General features: G+C 46.9%; 1 protein-coding gene across 1 annotated transcript in view; it reads left to right on the top strand.

Annotated features, from left to right (window-relative positions):
* Positions 1-4,601, top strand: part of TLE2 (TLE family member 2, transcriptional corepressor) — a 55,620-nt gene extending 51,019 nt beyond the window's left edge. The window contains exons 19-21 of the mRNA XM_069739488.1: positions 395-545; positions 3,573-3,649; positions 4,317-4,601. Of these exons, the coding sequence (XP_069595589.1) occupies positions 395-545; positions 3,573-3,649; positions 4,317-4,424 (336 nt within the window). The 3' untranslated portion in view covers positions 4,425-4,601. The remainder of the gene's footprint in view (positions 1-394; positions 546-3,572; positions 3,650-4,316) is intronic.
* Positions 4,602-19,977: the final 15,376 nt, after the last annotated feature.

The following is a 19,977-nucleotide window of genomic DNA, read 5'->3' as shown; positions in this document are numbered from 1 at the left end:
CTTCGAGTGTTTGAAACTGTTAATCTATGGAGCGCCGTAGAATTTGTTGGCGCTATGTGAATAAAGTTTATTATTATTCCTCTTTTACACGTTGCTTCTCCTACTGCTTTCTCACTAACTGAATATCCTACTTCCTGTCGGTAGGGTGTATACTGCAGAGGAGGAGCTAACTTTTTATTTGCATAGTGTCAGCCTCCTAGTGGCAGCAGCATACACCCATGGTTCCTGTGTCCCCCAATGAAGGCTCCGAGAAACAGATTTTACGGTAAGCAACCAAAAATCCTGTTTTATGTCAACGCTGTGTGTGTTTAAAGTGGAGCCGGATTCTTAGTTTCAAGCGCTTGTGAACTGCAATTTTGATATGTCAACACTTTTTTTTTTTCTTAACATACAGATCTTTTCCTTGGGTTACTGCCCTACAGGCGAGTGGCTAGCTGTGGGGATGGAGAGCAGCAATGTTGAAGTGTTACATGTTTCTAAACCTGATAAGTACCAGCTTCATCTTCATGAAAGTTGTGTCCTGTCTCTGCAGTTTGCTTCCTGTGGTAAGTACTTGTAAAAAGGATGTAAATTAAAAAAAAAAAAAAAAACTTTACAGGAAAAAAGGCAGCTATACTTACCAACACAGATGCACAAGACACAACAGGCCCCCATGGTAAAGGTGGGGGCAGCACAATTGCAAAATGCTAGTGGAACAACCACTTACAAACATCAGGAGGTGGTTGTCTAGTAAGTAGAAACAGGAGAAATCCAGCACTCTTGCAAGTTCTGGAGATGAATAAAATTATCATGCATTATTATAGCACCATTTATTCCCATATGAGAGGGCCTGTAGGGGAGTGGTCTACTTTGTCAAAGGCAGACAGGGCCATGAGCAGGAGGACAGAGCATTGTCGCTTGGCTTTGGCAGATTGTAAGCGTTCGAAAAAGGAGCAAAAAGAGAGGTGTGGGAGGACAGTTCCAAATGAACATGTTCCAGTAGTACTATTGACGCATAGGTGAGAAGTGATATGGGGTGATGGCTAGATACAGGGGATGAGTCAAGAGAGGACTTTTTGAGGATGCGTGTGATTTAGGCATGTTTGAAGCATGAGGGGAAAACACCAGTTGTTAGTGATAGGTTGAAGAGAAGGGTTAGGGTTGGGATGAAGAATGTGGCGAGGTTTAGGATGACGTGTGATGGGATCAGATCAAGTGCACAGGTGGTGAGATGTGATCTTGAGAGTAGGGCGGAAAGTTGATCTTCTGTGGTGAGGTTGGCTTTGGAGGAGGAGGGCTAAGCAGTTAGGAGGAGGGACTCTGGGGGTTGTAGGCCAAAGCTTACTCTATCAATCTTATGCTTGAAGAATGAGGCAAAGTCTTCAGCTGAGATGAGTGGAGAGGGAGGAGGTGCTGGGGGACGGAGGAGAGAATTGCAAGTTTTGAATAACTGTTTTAGGGTTGTGAGACAGGGAGGATATGAGAGATGAGAAGTAGGTTTGTTTTGCTGCAGCGAGTGTGGCCTTGAAAGTAATGGACTGTTTGAATGCGACAAAGTCCTTGTTGGAGTGTGATCTTTTCCATCTCCGCTCAGCTTTTTGGTCAGGCTGGTGTGCCAGGGTTGTCTGATTTTGCGAGCTTTGGTATGTGTGAGAGGGGTGACCAATTTGAGAGCTGCAGCTATTATGGTGTTCTATAAAGCGGCATCCGCATTGTGTAGGGAACTTGTCTGTAAGAGGGAGAAGGGATTCAGAGAGAGGGTGGATCGAGGTGTTTAAGATTGCTGCAGCGTGTTCAAGTTTGTGGGGTGGGGATTGTGGACCTGGAGAGGAGAGGGAAGAGAATAAGCAGGTTGTGGTCAGAAAGAGAGAGGGAGGTGAGTTAGAGGTTAGATATGGAGCAGAGGTAGGTGAAGATGAGGTCCAATGTGTGGCCATCTTTGTGAGTAGCTGCAGAAGACTATTGAGCGAGGGCAAAGGAAGAAGAAAAAAGTTTAGTGACAGCTGAGATGGAAGTGTCAGTGGGAATGTTGAAGTCACCCATGATAGTGAGGATGTTGGTGGAGAGGAAATGAAGTAGCCAGGTAGTGAAGTGGTCGAAGAAGATGGTGGCTGGCCCTGGGGGGTGGTAGATGACAGCCATTTGGAGGTTGGTGATGGAGCAGATGCGCACAGAATTTACCTCAAAGTAAGGGAGGGTGACAGTGGGATTTGGGTGAAAAAACAGTTATCTGACAGGAGAAAACCAACTCCTCTGCCATGCTTGCTCCTGGGGCAAGGGGTGTGGGAAAGGTGAAATTGCTTCTTTTATTTTCAAAGAAAAAATGTTGAAAAATCCATCACAGGTGGTTGTTTAGTATTACAAATACACACAGGCTTGCTTAGGGTGCCATTCACACCATTATGTGAGTTGTACCTCTGTCCGTAGAACAGCCGATTACCAGCGCCCCTACTATTACATAAGGTGGGCCTTCTGGTACCATAAATACACTCCACAGGACAGAGGCCCCAAATTGCCCAGCCTGCACAATGGAAAAATGTGCAACAAAAAGATGTATATAATGCATGAGGTACTGGTTGATATTATGGCCCGAATACACAAGCTTGCTACCCACGTCAAGGGTCCTCATTGTCTTGCAAGTCCCTATACTGCATCCTGTGGTACATTTGTGTTGTGGCCTATTGTTGGTAAGTATTGCTGCCATTTTAGCTCCTTTCCATGAAAACGCGCCTTCAGCTGAGTATGCATCTTTATGCAGAGGTCGGGGTAAAAGGTTTGCTGGCCACACACATTTGGTTGACGGTTATGTACTGTGTGGGAGGCTTGAGATGTTCACCAGTCACTTGCCCGAATGATATAATTGTCTTGTAAAATTCTAGATTCATAATCTAATATATACTATAAACACATTTATGTTATATGGGGAATTCTGAAGAGACAAGTTTGAACATCACCCTCCATCCAGGCTCTATAAAAAGGTCATTCTTGAAGGGGAAAAAGATGTTGCAACATGTCTCCAACTTATTCAGTGAACTAGAAGACTTGATGCTGTCCTCAAAAAATCGAGGAAATTCAAATGCTAGATGGACTAGTTTGCAATGGGGGTGTACTAATATAATGTTTTTATATGTGAATTTGATTGTTTTAAAAGGCCATTGTGTTCATCTACAAATATTCATGCAAATCTGCTCCTTTTGGGGAGTAAGCCATGAGGACTGCTGCGTACAGGCCAGCATAGAATGGCAGGTTTTCTCTCTACTGCAGTTTGGCCACTGCTCCCAATTAGAAGTCTTTTATACTGCCAACTTGTGTGCTGTGGTAAAAGAACATTGTTGTAAAGCTCTAATGGCCTGTCTAGCCAGGCAGAAAACTTCTGACCGTCTCCTTGGTTCCAGCACACATCATGGTTGGGAATAGAACGGTTGCTGTACTTCATAAAAGAATCAGAACCACAAAGCAGACGATCACCAAGTTTTTGCTTGGTGTCAAAATCCCCTAACCAAGGAGAGCTGGCCGCTATGAAAAATTAAGAATGTAGCTCAAGTACTGTAGTTCATGGAGAGGACTTACCATTGGCACTTATGTCTCTTCAGGTAAATGGTTTGTAAGTACTGGCAAGGACAACTTACTAAATGCCTGGCGGACACCGTACGGAGCCAGCATTTTCCAGGTGAGTGACCTGCAAAAGTTAATGTCTTCTGCTTTCAATAGATTGTAACAACTGTTTCAGCTCTGTAGACAGAATAAAAAATTCCAATTCCAAGTCCCTTATCAAGGTTTGTTAGTCAGTTTGACTGTTATACCAAAAAACCTACTATAGCACCCAGGAAAGGAATGCCCAGGTTTGATATAGCATTTATACAGTGTTTTATAAAACTTAGAATTTGGCCAACCTGGACAATCCCTACATCTGTCTGTATGCCCTATTGGGGTACATGTCTAACATCCTGGGAGAAGGTACTTGGAACCCTTATTCTCATAGCTAGTGTAAGATCCTCGAACAGCAGATGTGGTGCATCCAGATCATACATGGTCAGCTGTTTGATACCACATTTCCTTTAAAGAACGTGAGCGGTGGCACAAATCTTCCCAGGTTATATTGGAGAAACTAGGCCCACAGTTCACCATTAATCTTAAGAACATTTCATTTTCCACCCTTACATCTAAAACGTCTAGTAATGGAAGTAAAATTATAGGATTATTTGTCGCCATCTGTGCCCTTGTTGCTACACCGAAGAATAGGATTAAACATCTGATTCTATATGTACACTAAACATTTAGCTTTGCCTGTGTGGATATGTCATGCTTCTTCTCTTATAATTTTAATTTATTTGCAGTCAAAAGAGTCTTCATCTGTCCTGAGCTGTGATGTTTCCACTGATGACCAGTTCATTGTCACAGGTTCTGGTGACAAGAAAGCCACAGTCTATGAGGTTATCTACTGATGGCCTCATATTTTTTTTTTTTTTTTAATATTTTTTTTTTTCTCCCCTGGGTTCCCCTTCTACTGCACGGACCCACAAAGGGTGATCATCTGTCCTTTGGGTTAGTTCTGTTTTTAGGTGTATATTTTATCAGTATTGGCCAGCTTGTATTTAATAATAAAACTGGAGAAAATATTGCTCAAGTGTCTTCTCATTTTGTAAGAAAATGTCATCCAACCATCCTAAATATGTTTCCCCAAGTACAGATATTGTGAAATGCCCCAAAGCAGGTAAATTTGCAATGTTGTCTCGTAAGATGCCTTTAAACCTAATTCATCTATAATTCAGTGTTTCTAGGACAAACATTTCTATAGATGCATGACCTGGACAATTATATTGTATAGGGAAACTGCATATTTATGTAAATGTATTGCTATCCTTTTAGTGCTTGACTCTCCAGTGGGCAGCAAGGAGCAGAGCTTTTGTCCCTATAGTCAATACCCATCAATGACTGTGAATGAACACACTGGTGGGTCCACGGGAGCCTATTCTTCAAGCATCAGATTGTGAGCTCATTGAGAAGGAGAACTTTCTGTCTTAGGGTACCGTCACACAGTGCAATTTTCATCGCTACGACGGTACGATCCGTGACGCTCCAGCGTCGTAACAATATCGCTCCAGCGTCGTAGACTGCGGTCACACTTTGCAATCTACGACGCTGGAGCGATAATTTCATGACGTATGTGCGATGTAGAAGCCGTTGGTTACTATGCGCACATCGTATACGATATATGTTACACCATGCGATCATGCCGCCACAGCGGGACACTAGACGACGAAAGAAAGTTTCAAACGATCTGCTACGACGTACGATTCTCAGCGGGGTCCCTGATCGCAGGAGCGTGTCAGACATTGCGATATCGCTCGAACGTCACAGATAAATCGCTCGAACGTCACGAATCGTGCCGTCGTAGCGATCAAAATTTCACTGTGTGACGGTACCCTAACTGGCAGAATTTGCAATGCCTTACTAGGTCTTATCTGGCTACATATTCTATATGGCTAACGTTGTCTGACGCAGCCTGTGGCTGATTTCATTGAGAATTGGAAATATGTTCTAGTTGAAAATCCCTATCCTTGACAGCAAAATATTTAGAATTGAGAGTCCTCAGTGGTTGATACCTTTTTAATGGCTAACTGAAAAGATGGTAACAAATTGCAAGCTTTCGAGACTACACAGGTCTCTTCATCAGGCAAAGATGAAGTCTTTGACAGTCATTGACTGGTGAAGAGACCTATGTAGTCTCGAAATCTTGCAATTTGTTACCATCTTTTCAGTTAGCCATTAAAAGGTATCAACCACTGAGGACTCTCAATTCTAAATATTTTTCTATCTACTGGCTAACACGGTACCGAGATATATATCTTTCCTGTATCCTTGACTGCTGCACTTTGTTTTAATAAATTTCCAATTATGGGATCACTTTTACCTTGTGACATGGTGCTCCATGTTGGAAAAAGTATTGCCCATAACCAAATAGCTCCTGGATCATTGGGATAAGTTGCTGTTTAGATATTATTTATTCATGGCAGTGAGCTTGGGTAAAATTGTGAGTGGTGAGAAGCAACCTCACACATCCCTTGGATGTCCCTCACACATGCAGGTTTCCAAATGCTTTATTGTTGGTATGACACAGGACTCACGGTTACGCTTGCCTTTTCTTCTCTGGACATTAATTCTTCCAGATGTTCCAAATAGTCTGAAGACGCTTAATCAGCAAAAATTACTTACTCCTGTCCTCTGCAGTCCAATCCTTGAACTTCCATCAGAATGTCACTGTCCTTGATATTTTTCTTGGGGAGAAGTTGCTTTTCTTGCAACCCTTCTTGACACAAGGCCAGCCTGCAAAAGTCCTCACCATGCATGCAAATGCATTGACACCTGCCTGCTGCCATTCCTGAGCAAGCTCCACACTGGTATTGTACTGATAACCTAGCTCAGGGTTTCCAAAACCCCTCGCTGCCCTCCTACACATCATTCTTTCAGGGTCTCTTTAGTATTGCACAGGTGAGAGAACATGAGGCAATTTCTGATGCCTTAATAATAATTCTATCACCTGTGCAATACTAAGGAAAACCGAACGTGCTGGGGGCCACGAGGAATAGAGTTTTAGGCTAAGTGCAAACAGTTTATTTTTCCCAATTGGAAATGGGCCAAAAACGCTATGGAATCCTTATGCAAACTTATTCAATGACAATCTAGAAGTGTTGTCACAGTATCAGTAATTTTCCTTAAGTATTTGCAGTGTTGTATTTTTTTTCTTTTTTCTGCAGCATCCCAATTCTTTTTGCGTTTCTGTGCCCATTGACTTCAATTGAGTCCGTGAAATCCACAGCAAAAACTTAGGTGTAAAAATGTTTGCGGACAGAAACGCTACCACCGGTCAGAGCACTGCGGGGTCATGTTGTCAGATGTAAGTGTGACCCTGCAGCTGTGACTGTCACCTGCGGTAACGCTACTGCAGACTGTCGGTCAGAGCGCTGCGGGGTCGTGCGTTCAGATGTAAGCGTGACCCTGCAACCGTGACTGTGACCCGCAGGCATGGGCCGATGAGACTACTGCTCCCATCGGGCTAAATCTGCTGTCACTGATGACAGTGACAGCAGGTGCCGCTTATGGGAGACGTAGTATCATCTGTCGGTGCCTGTGCTCACAGTTGGGGGAAATAAAAAAATTAAAAAAAAGTAAAATTTACATACATATGCAAAAAAAAAAAAAATTAATCTCACCTTAGCACCCGATGCCCTCGTTTCCTAGAAATAATGTAAAATAATAAACCAACATACTCTGCTGTCTGCCGTAGTCCAGGTAATCCCGAGTGTCCCACGGCGATCTCTCTTGCAGCACAGTCACATCGGGAGATTTGACTGCTCTATCCGGCTGCCGGTGCTACATTCACTGCCATGAGAAGGTTAACAGACGTTTATCAGCTCCGGTGCTCTCTCTTACGGCACCGTTGTGTGAGAACTTTCCCATGCAGCAGTGGTACCATAAGGGAAATCACCGGAGCTGATGAACTCCGGTTAACTTTCTCACGGCAGCTCAGTGATGCACTGCGGGAGCGATTACCTTCTATTAGTGTATCGCCGGCTCTCTTTGAGAGCAGTCACATCACTGCGTCGGACAAGGGAGTATACTGTTGGTTTATTTCCAGAAAATCGATGGCTTTGCTTGGATTGCCAGTGTAATAAAGATGGCAAAACTGTGTGGTGTTTTATTTAATTAAAATACTTTATTCTGCATGTGTGTGTTTTATTAACCCTTTACCAACTATAGGATTAGTAATGGTAGGTATTTTATTGACCCCTTTCCATTACTAAGCTGGCTTAATGTCACCTTACAAAGGTGACATCAACCCCTTATTACCCCATTTGCCATCGCTACAGGGCCGTGGGAAGAGAGGCTAAGCGCTGGAATTGGCGCATCTTATAGATACGCCATTTCTGGGGCGGCTGGGAGCTGGTATTTGTAACCAGGGGGGGCAATATCCATTGTCCCTTCCTAGGCTATGAATATCAGCCTGCAGCTGTCTACGTAGTCTTTCTGGCTATAAATGATAGGGGGACCCCCACATTTTTTTTTTTGGGGGGGGGGGGGGGGGTGAGGGATTTCCCCTATTTTAATAGCCAGTAGAGGCTAAATATACAGTTGCGAGCTGATATTCATAGCCTGGGAAGCTCCTTGGGTATTAACCCCTTCCCTGGCTATACACATTGGCCCCTAGTCACTGGCTTTCCCTCTCTGGCACAGAAAATTGCATGGGAGCAATTTCATTTTTTTTAATTAAACATATTGCATTTAAGACCGGGGTCACACTTGCGAGAAACTCACGAGTCTCTCGCATCAATACCCGGCACTGCCGCAAGCACTCAGACCAGAATGTTCAGCTGCATTTTACTTCTCCCCAGTATCTGGATGCAGATCTACACAGCTCAGTACTGCTGTATATTTTCTTCCATGCTGCTGCTTCTGTGTTCTAACTAAGGAAGAAAACTCAGGAATCCCCATCGGTGCTGTGTATAGAAGATATACTAGCAGCTAGTCTCCTTCCAGCAGCTCTGAGCGGATTGCAAATTAGATACAGTGGCTTGTGAAAGTATTACCTCAAATTTTTACCTATTTTCTTACTTTTAAAACCTGTGTTTAAATATTTTTGTAATGTGAATTATGTGTGATGCATCAGCACTAAATAGTCTACGCTCGTGAAGTAAGAAAAATATAGGTATAAATGTATGGAATCAAATAACAAAAAATTGCATGTGCATATGTATTTACCGCTATTGCCATGAAGCCCCTAAAAAATTTCTGGTGCAAGCCAATACCTTCATAAGTCAAATTCATAGTGAACTTCCGGAAGTCCCCCTGTGTGCAATGTAAGTGTCACTTAATCAGTATATACACACCTTTTCTTTTACACACCATGAAGACCAAGGAGAACAAGTCAGGGACAAAGTTGTTGAGAAGGACAAGTCAGGGTTGGGTTATATAATTTAAAAAAAAAAACCTGCGATGATCTTCATCCCCCAGAGCACCATAAAATCTAATATTGTCAAGTGGAAAGAACATGGTACCACAACAAACCTGGCAATGGCAGGCCGTGCACCCAAAACTCTCCACCCATGCAAGGAGGGAATTAATCATAGGTAACCCTGAAGGCGCTGCAGAATTCCAAAGCAGACACTGATGTATCTGTCCATACAAGCACAAAAAGCCATACACTCCTTAAAGGTGGCCTTTATGGGAGAGTGAGCTGAAAAAAACCTTTAGTTATAAAAATTGGAAGGCTTGTTTTGAGTTTTCCAAAAAAACATGTTGGAGACTCCCCAAATGTACGCAGGAAGGTGGTGGTGTCAGATGAAACCAAGATTGAACTTTTTGGCCACTAATGTAAACAACCCTGTATCTGGTGCCAAACCAACACTATCACCCCAAGAACACCATCCCCACAGTGGAACGTGTTGGTGGCAGCATCATGCTGTGAGGATGATTTTCTGGGACAGGGAAAATAGTCCAAGTCAAGGGGAGGGTGGATGGTGCAAAATATAGGGATATTTGAGAGCAAAGCCTGTTTGTCAGTAATTTGAGACTGGGACAGAGGTTCATCTTCCATTAAGACTATGACTCAAAGTACACTGCTCAAAAAAAATAAAGGGAACACTCAAATAACGCACCCTAGATCTGAATGAATTAAATATTCTCATTGAAAACTTTTTTCTGTACAAAGTTGAATGTGCTGACAACAAAATCACAAAAAAATCATCAATGGAAATCAAATTTATAAACCAATGGAGGCCTGGATTTGGAATGATACTCAAAATCAAAGTGGAAAATCAAATTACAGGCTGATCCAGCTTCAGTTGAAATGCCTCAAAACAAGGAAATGATGCTCAGTAGTGTGTGTGTGTGTGGCCTCCATGTGCTTGTATGACCTCTATACAATGCCTGGGCATGCTCCTGATGCCGTGAATGGTCTCATGAGGGATCTCCTCCCAGACCTGGACGAAAGCATCCGCCAACTGCTCGACAGTCTGTAGTGCAACGTGACATTGGTGGATGGTGCGAGACGTGATGTCCCAGATGTGTTCAATCCGATTCAGGTCTGGGGAACGGGCGAGCCAGTCCATAGCTTCAGTGTCTTCACCTTGCAGGGGCTGCTGACACAATCCAGCCACATGAGGTTCCTGCATTAGGAGCAACCCAGGGCCAAGTGAACCAGCATATGGTCTCACAAGGGGTCTGAGGATCTCATCTCAGTACCTAATGGCAGTCAGGCTACCTCTGGCGAGAACATAGAGGGCTGTGCAGCCCTCCAAAGAAATGCCACACCACACCATTACCGACCCACTGCCAAACCGCTCATGCTGAAGGATGTTGCAGGCAGCAGGATCACTCTCCCTCTCCACGGCGTCTCCAGACTCTCACGTGCTCAATGTTAACCTGCTGTCATCTGGGAAGAGCACAGGGCACCAGTGGCGAATTTGCCAATCCTGGTGTTCTGTGGCAAATGCCAAGCGTCCTGCACGGTATTGGGATGTGAGCACAACCCCCATCTTGTGAACGGTGGGCACTCAGACCACCCTCATGGAGTCGATTTCTAACCGTTTCTGCAGAAATATGCACATTTGTGGCCTGCTGGAGGTCATTTTGCAGGGCTCTGGCAGTGTTCCTCCTTGCACAAAGGCTGAGGTAGCGGTCCTGCTGCTGGCTTGTTACCCTCCTACGGCCCCCTCCACGTCTCCTGATGTACTGGCCTGTCTCCTGGTAGCGCCTCCAGTCTCTGGACAGTACGTTGACAGACACCGCAAACCTTGCCACAGCTCACATTGATGTGGTATCTAGAGATGAGCGGTGTTTGAGTCAAACTGTTCGCCAATTTCAAATTCGAGCTGTTTTAGTCGGTGTTCGAGTCGTTCGACGAACTTGAACAATTTGCTTAAAATTCGGCTGTTCGAGTTTCTGTTCAATAACTGTTCGTTCACCAAAAGCCTAACTTGATTTGCACATAAACAGTTTTAATCATTGTTAATAGACTGTTTGTGTATACTGGGCGGGGGATAGATCTCTGCTGAAATAATGCCGATTTCCATTTTTTTTTTTTTTCTTTCCCGCATTTACAGTGGGGCGGTGCAGTCTCTCAGCCTATCAGCAGTGCACACACACAGCAATGTGCATGTGATACACACAACCAAGGGCTTGTCATTGGCTGTGTATGTCACATGTCTTTGCCCTATAAGAACCAGCCATTTGCCCCGTCGCCACCATTTCCTCACTGCTGCAGCTTAGTGTTAGACGGCACCGCTGCTGCTGTGGGCGCTATACAGACCAAGAGTATTTTTTTTGGAGCGAATTTTCAGAGAGATAGGTTTAGGGAGTCGGGACTAGTTGTAATATCCGCCCTTTTCAGGGTAGGTTACAGCAGTTCATAGCACTGTATGCCAGGCAGGTCTGTGCCAGTGCTGTGCAAGTGTTTGTCACAGCATTTGGTGTAATCTAGCTCAGTCAATCCATTTGGGCTAGTAGCATTGTCTGATAGTCTTCTGAGTAGCCTGCCTGTGAAGCTAGCTACACCGCCTGTGTATCTCAATTTTTACTGCATCTAACCCAGTTAATAGTTTTGGGCCTAGGAGCAGTGTCTGCACGTCAGCAGAGTAGCCCGCCTGTGAAACTAACTATACCGCCTGTGTATCTAAATTTTTACTGCATCTAATCCAGTTAATAGTTTTGGGCCTAGTACCACAGTTTGGTCACTCAGTTCTGCTCGTTTTTCATCCATCGATTGTTGTGCCAACAACTACAGATACAGAGTTGCCAATTAGTTAAGCACTAAAATGAGTGGCAAAAGGCCTGCTGCTGGTGGAAAGGGGAATAGGCGTGTTGGAAAGGGGGAAAAAAAGGTTGTGTCCGTGGGGTAGGTGGTAAAGCAACAGTAACATCTGCAGAAGAAAGACCATCTTCCAGCCAAAGTAAGATGTCTACTTCTTTTCGTGGACAATCTGATATGATCCCTTTCTTACGACCATCGCTACAAGCATCGCCAAAAATTCCAGATGAGGCACAAAAACAGCAGGTGCTTGAACGGATATCAAGTGCTCGTTCAAGTGGGCTCTCCTCCATGTCAACTTCAACATCACAACTACTCCAGTCCTCAGAGTTGTCACCCCAATCGCACTTGCTTCCTCACAGCTCCCAAGTCTCCATCCGCCCGTCTGAGCATGGGGCAACACACATGGTTGAGTCTGTAGAGCTGTGTACGCACACTATAGCCTGGGAATCAGAGGCCTGCTCCAGAGCTTCTGTGAATCCAGACAAGGAAATTATTTGCACTGATGCCCAGAATCTTTGTGAGTCGGATCCAGGCCCAGGTGAAGAAGGTTCTGAGCATAATGTAGCCCCTCGTTCCCAAACTACCGTAACTCCTGTTGGTGGAGACAATGAGGAAGATGAGGAGACTTGAGATACCTGATTGGAACGAAAACTTGACTTTTCGGTCAGGGCAGGAACAGGTTGGCTCTGAGGACGACGAGTGTGAGAACACACAGGATGATGACGAGGTTGTAGACCCCACTTACTGTCAACCGCCAGTCCATGAGGTCAGCAGAGGAGGTGGAGGAGGATGCTAGTGACGAGTCTGACGATGAGGTAACGGTGTGCCTTCCTGGACAGAGATGGAGTACTGGGAGCACGTCAACAACTGCATCTTCAACCCCAACTGTGCCTCAGACCAGAAGTCGTGGTGGCTCTTCAGGTCGCACGGGCTCCAAGCCTTGCATAGCCTAGGCATTTTTTTGACATTGCAAAGGATGACTCAACTCATGTTGTCTGTAAGATTTGTCAACAAAATCTCAGTAGAGGACAAAAAATGACTAGCTTGAGTACTTCATGCATGAACAGTCACATGGATATGAGACATAAGTTGCAGTGGGAAGCTCACTGTGCTACAATGCGGCCTAGTGGGCTGGGTCAACCACCATCTGCCCCATCAAGTGCATCCGCGTCCTCTTCATCCTCTGTGACTGTGGGGACAGCAGTCGCACATGGTTTTGGACGCAGACCTTACACCTTTTTACCCGCAACAGCCAGTGTGATTGGCAGGTCGTCAGGACATTTGCAAGTGGAAACACCTGCTGTTGTTGAACGCTCTCCGACATCGACACCACATTTTGATCAAGGCAAGATAACATCTCCGCCTGCACGTTCCTCACAGACCAGTAGTTTGCCGGGGACACCCTACTCAACTCCGTCTAAGCACGGCAGCCACCCCTCAGTCCCTCAGATGTGGACAAGTAAAAGACCATTTCCTCCTAGCCATGACAAAGCTAAGAGGTTGAATTTCTCCATCTGCAAGCTGTTGGCTACAGAAATGCTGCCTTTCCGCCTGGTGGACACAGAGGATTTTCGAGACCTTATGTCCGTCGCAGTGCCCCAGTACCAGATGCCCAGTCGCCACTACTTCTCAAAGAAAGCTGTGCCTGCGCTACACCAGCATGTCACACACAACATCACCGCTTCCTTGAGAAATTCTGTGTGTGACAGGGTGCATTTCACCACAGACACTTGGACGAGTAGACATGGGCTAGGGCGTTATATGTCGGTGACTGGGCACTGGGTAACTATGGCGACATCAGGAGAAGGGGCTGCTGTCCAAGTCTTGCCGTCCCCATGAGTTGCTCGTCGATCCTCTGTATCTAGAAGTTCCTCCACTGCTTCTGCCTCCTCAACCTCCTCTCGGTCCTCCACCTGCACCCAAAGCCTGTCTGTTATTGTAACTGCGCAGAAGGAATTCTGCACACCTCCTCACTATGCTGTCACCAGGGCTCAATGGCATCAGGCAGTGTTTACCTTGAAATGTCTGGGAAATGTGAGTCACAGCTGAGGAGTTGTGGTCAGCTCTGGAGACCGAGTTCCATCAATGGTTGTCTCCACTCAACCTGCAGCCAGGGAAGGCTGTGTGTGACAATGCTGCAAACCTGGGTGCGGCCCTTCGCCAGGGCAATGTCACACACGTGCCTTGTATGGCTCACGTTTTGAGCCTGGTTGTCCAGCAATTTTTATCCCACTATCCCGGACTAGATGGGCTTCTACAGAGGGCATGGTCGCTGTGTGCTCACTTCCGCTGTTCGCATCCCGCATCTCAACGACTTACATCTCTACAGAAGTCGTTGGGCCTGCAAGTTCACCAGCTGAAATGCGATGTGCCCACACGGAATTCAACTCTGCACATGTTGCAGCGACTGTGGCAGCAACAACGAGCCCTGGTGCAATACGTTATGACATATAGCCTGCGCCAACGAGATCAAGAGGTGTGGCAAATCACACTGCAGGAGTGGTCTCAGATCAGGGACCTATGCACCCTTCTGCACAGTTTTGAAATAGCAACGAAGATGTTTAGTGCTGACGATGCCATTATCAGCATGACTATTCCGGTGATTTACATGCTGGAGCACACCTTACACAGTGTTCGGAGTCAGGTGGTGGAACAAGAGGAGAAGGAGTAACAGGAGGAGTCGTATGTGGAAGGGATAATATCTCCAAGGTCAAGAAGGTTGGCAGCACCAAGGCGGCTGGCATTGTAGGCGGGGGGAGAGGGATTACCGACGTGCATGGTAGCAGCCAAACTGTTGAGGAAGCTGCAGGAGGCGAGGAAGAAGTGGAGGACGAACTGGCGCTGGGCATGAAAGACTCATCAGATGAGGGAGACCTTGATCAAATTTCTGTTGTGTGAGGTTGGGAGGAGAGGGCAGACGAAGGAAGCATGATTCTCACCTCGCCACCACCAAGACAACAAGGACTTGGTCCTCCTGGATGCGCAAGACACATGAGTGCCTTCTTGCTGCACTACCTGCAACATGACCCTCGGATTGTCAGAATCCGAAGTAATGCCGACTACTGGGTTGCCACACTTAGATCCCCGGTACAAAAGCAAATTTAGCAAAATAATTCCTGCTATAGAAAGGGATTCACGCATGCAGGAGTATCAGCAGAGACTGTTACAGAATCTAACATCTGCTTTTCCACAAAACACCAGTGGTGCACGAAGTGAATCTCTGAGTTCTAACTTGCCAACCGTGGGACTATCGAGTCATCACTCAAACCATAACAGTAACATCATATCTGGTGGTAACAGCAATTTTTTCCAATCGTTTCAAGATTTTTTTTTAGACCATCCTTTGCAAGGCCACAGAAGACGAGAAGTCTGACGCACAGCCAACGCCTAGAGAGGATGGTACAAGAGTATCTCCAAGTTCACATCGATGCCATGACTGTGGAACTGGACCCTTGCTCATTTTGGGCTTCCAATCTTGAAAAATGACCTGAGCTCGCCACTCACGCCTTGGAGATCGTCGTGCCCCGCAGCCAGCGTTCTCTCTGAACGTGTTCAGTGCTGCTGGTGGTGTGCTGACAGATAAGCGCACGCTGCTGTCCAGTGACAATGTAGACAGACTAATGTTCATCAAGATGAACAAATCCTGGATCCGCAAGGACTTTTCTACCCCTGTGTCATCTTGGGGAAACTAAACGCTTGATGATTTTTTTTAAATCGCCACACCAACCGTTTTAAAAAACTGTGGCGAAGTTGATGCCACTTATGTGGTGTCTGTGGACGAATTTTTGGAAAAAATGGAGACTTTATTTAGTCCCCTTGCTGAGTTTTACATGACGTTGCCATCGTCAATTCCATGTGGGTGGGGTCGTCTGCAGAGTTGTTTACTCATACTATGACCTGGGATTCAGAGGTCTGCTCCAAAGCTTCAATGTCTGCTAGTCAGCAGAGTAGCCCAGCCACCCACCGCCTGTTTACCGAAGTACTATTTTCTCTGATCGCCCATGACGGCACCACGGAGAGAGGGGATCCGCCCACCAAGGACAGGAAACCTACGGATAAAAAGGCGGTACCACTCTCCTGCATCAGTTGGTTTCCTGTCCTTGATGGGAGACCTACGGACTTACCAGTTCGTCGTTGGATCCGGGGCCAACCAGTCCGATTCAGGCAGCTGGGGTCCCTCTGCCTCGGCTAGGGTGGTGACCCGAAGCGCCACCGCTGGGAGCCAGTGGGCCGACAGGGTGTGCGGGGGAGGTGACAAGGAGTTCGCGGTCACCTCCCCAGGTAAGATGCAGCAGCGGCAACATCCAGGGGGGTCCCTCTGTGGTTGCGGGAGGTGCAGCACGACCCTCCCTAAATCAAGCGTCAGTCTGCACACTGCATCGCCATCAGGCGTGCAGGTATTGTGCTACTGGGGCTGCATAGGACCGGGGGTGCCGGTCAGCAGCGCATATCTGCTTCCGGGCGCTGCTTTGCGCAGGCCCGGTATCCAGCTGGGTCTCGCGAGGTCTGCAGAGCGCCGGTATGCGCAGGCGCCGGCGGTGCTTCCGGCCGGGCGCTTGGTGCGCTCTGCGCAGGCGCCGGCGTGGCTCCAGCCGGGCGCTTGGTGTACACTGCGTGGGCGCCGGCGGGGCTTCTGGCCGGGGCGCGCTCTGCGCAGGCGCCGGCGTGGCTCCAGCCGGGCGCTTGGTGTGCATTGCGCAGGCGCCGGGGGTGCTTCTGAAGCCGCCGGTATGTTTCGGCGGGGCGCTTGATGCGCACTGCGCAGGCGCCGGCGGGTCTTCCGGTCGGATGGCGCGGATTACCGCTAGAGCGTGTTTTTTGAGTCGGATTACTGCGCAGGCGCCGACCGCTCCTCATATGATCAGTCGCTACTGCGCAGGTGCAGGGAAGCGGCGGGAGGGTTCAAATAGTAGAACCCTCATCCTCTTGGTGGCTCTGCAGTAATAGGCAGGAGCTTCAAGGGGAATAGGAGCGACAACTCAGCCGAGTTCAAGGCACGCAGACCAGCAGCAGTATGAGTGACCCAGCATCACCTCCGCCCGAATCACCTCCACCTGCAGTATCGCCACAGCAGCAGCAGCAGCAAAAAAGGCGGCAGCAGAAAGTGCACCAGGACACCAGCAAAGAACGCCAAAGGTCTCAACACAGTAAGGAGTCCAGTACGGCGTCGGGGAGAAAGCCAGAGGCAGAGAACCCCCAATCGGTATTTATGGGTCCTGGAGGTGGTAAGTGGATCTTCGTGAATGTCAGAGACAGTAAGATTGTTATTTGTCTCTTTTTAGGGGAGGAAAAGCGTAGCTAAAACTAAACACAAAAGTTGCGCCATCTGTAGAGAGGACCTTCCACCTACATGTGATAAAAGACTATGCAATACTTGCATTCAACAAACTGTGTCTGAAAACCTTCCAGGGTTTGCTTCAGATCTTAAGAGCCTAATTAAAGAACAAGTAGAGGACACTTTTAGGTCACTAAAAAGTGGAAAAAAAAAGGAGAAAGACCAGGCATAGGTCTCCATCTCCAGCCTCAAAATCCGAAAGTGGTAGTGAGAGTTCAGCGTCCTCCGTCTCCTCCGACTCATCCTCATCATCTACTTCTTCCTCGGGGGGACATAACTGTTTCCCACTAGAGGATACTGATGGCCTCATAAAGGCAGTAAGAAGCACCATGGGGTTGGTAGACTCCCATCCTAAAAAAACAGTACAAGACATTATGTTTGGAGGCCTAGAACAGAAAAAGAGGAGAGCTTTTCCGCTTAACGAAGCAATTGCAGCCCTAATTAAGAAGGAATGGAAAAAGCCCATGAGGAAGACTCTCTTAACTCCAAAAAGGAAATATCCCTTCGAGGAAGAATCGTGCTCCTTTTGGGAGAAGGCCCCGAAATTAGACGTGGCAATTGCTAAAGCCTCAAAGAAATTCGCCCTCCCGTTTGAGGACATGGGGGTTCTGAAGGACCCAATGGACAAAAAGGCAGATGCATTTCTCAAGGGCTCTTGGGAGGCAGCGGGAGGAGGCCTGAAGCCGGCAGTTGCAGCTGCATGCACTTCGCGCTCCCTGATGATCTGGCTGAACCAGCTAGAGGGTCAGTTAAAGGGGAAAACTTCCCGAGACTCAATTCTGGATACATTACCCGTAATGAGGGGGGCTGCGGCCTTCCTAGCCGATGCCTCGGCCGACTCCATCAGGCTATCCGCCAGAGCAGCAGTGTTTGCTAATGCGGCCAGGCGCGCCCTCTGGCTTAAGAATTGGCCAGGCGACCTACAAACGAAAACGAAACTCTGTACCATCCCCTGTGAAGGGGAGTTTCTGTTTGGGTCGACTCTAGACGACATCTTAGAGAAAGCCGGGGACAAGAAAAAGTCCTTCCCCTCTCTGGGTCTCCCCTCTTATCGGAAGCCCTTTCGGAACAAGAGGTTTTTCCGTAAGAACCCAGGGAAAGGCCAGGGGAAGTGGGACGATAAGAAAAATAAAAATAAAGGATTTATCTTCAATAAAAACCTCAATGACAGCAAGAAACCTCCACAATGAAGGTTCACCCCAGGTGGGAGGGAGATTATCTCTCTTTCTCCCAGCCTGGAAAAAGATCACCTCCAGTCATTGGATCCTAAACATCATAGAATCAGGACTGAGGTTAACATTCAAGAGGTACCCTCGTCCCTCCTTCAAGGTAACATCTACCAGATCCTCAGCAGAAGAACAGTTAACTCTAGAAAACGAGATTGTGGGGTTAGTAAAAAAAGGAGTACTCCTAGAAGTTCCCCCTCAAGAAAGAGGGCAAGGGTACTATTCCCCTCTATTCCTGAGGAAAAAACCAGATGGTTCCTTCAGGACCATTATCAATCTGAAGAATCTAAACAATTACTTAGAGGTTCAAGCATTCAAAATGGAAACGATAAAGTCATCAATCAAAATGCTGTTTCCTCAGTGTTTCATGGTGGTCCTGGACTTGAAGGACGCATATTATCACGTCCCAATACACAAGGATCACCAGAGATTCCTCAGAATGGCAATCCACATCAAGGGAGTCCTAAGACACTTCCAGTTTACAGCTCTTCCATTCGGCCTAGCAATAGCCCCGAGGGTTTTTACAAAGCTGGTCGCGGAGGTAATGGCTCACCTCAGGGAAGAAAACACCCTGATCGTTCCATATCTGGACGATTTCCTGGTGATAGGCTCCTCCCAGCAACATTGCAAGAATCAGCTAGATTTAGTGATTCAATCTCTAAAAAACCTGGGCTGGCTAATAAACCTAGAGAAATCCAAACTGGTGCCTTCTCAGGTTCAGGAGTACCTAGGTCTCACTCTAGACTCCAGAAAAATGGAATGCCGGCTCCCAGAGGGCAAATTACAAAAGATAAAAAGCTTAGCATCAAAAGTACAATCTCTCCCCTCTATAACTCTCCGACAGGGCATGTCACTGTTAGGCTCTATGACCTCTTGCATCCCGGCAGTCCAGTGGGCCCAACTACATTCCAGGGATCTCCAATGGCAGCTACTGTCCGAGCAAATCCGCCTAGGAGAGCATTTAGACGGGCGGTTAACATTGTCTCCTCGCACCAATCTCTCTCTAACTTGGTGGACATTGCAGGAAAATCTTTCCCAGGGAGTTCCATGGGTAATCCCGATATCAAAGGTCCTAACAACGGACACAAGCCCCTCAGGGTGGGGGGCTCATCTGGGCGACCTTGTAGCTCAGGGCATTTGGTCCCCGTCCCTTGCAAACAATTCCTCCAATATGAAGGAACTCCTGGCAGTAAAATTTGCCCTTCAGGAATTCCTGGGGGTCCTTCAATCTCACCATGTGAGGGTGATGTCGGACAATCAGGTGGTAGTATCGTATATAAACCATCAGGGGGGTACCCGTTCCAAAAGTCTAATGGAAGTGGCCAACTCGATCCTTCAGATAGCCGAAAACAACCTTCTATCCCTGACAAGTCTACACATAAAAGGGATAGACAATTACAAGGCAGACTTCCTCAGTCGTTCCAGCCTAAAACAGGGAGAATGGGAACTAAATCCAGGCATATTTACCCAGATCACTCAGAAATGGGGGGTTCCCAAAATAGATCTCTTCGCGAGCCATTTAAACAAAAAAGTAGCCGCCTTTTGCTCTCTATCTCCCATGGGGAACCCAGTAGCCCTGGATGCTTTCCTGATTTCTTGGGGTCACCATCTGGTCTATGCCTTTCCTC

Source organism: Ranitomeya imitator, chromosome 1 (genome assembly GCF_032444005.1).
Source record: "Ranitomeya imitator isolate aRanImi1 chromosome 1, aRanImi1.pri, whole genome shotgun sequence".
NCBI classification, from domain to species: Eukaryota; Metazoa; Chordata; class Amphibia; order Anura; family Dendrobatidae; genus Ranitomeya; species Ranitomeya imitator.
The sequence above is the reverse complement of the archived record's forward strand: the minus strand, read 5'-3'. Positions and strand labels throughout refer to the sequence as shown.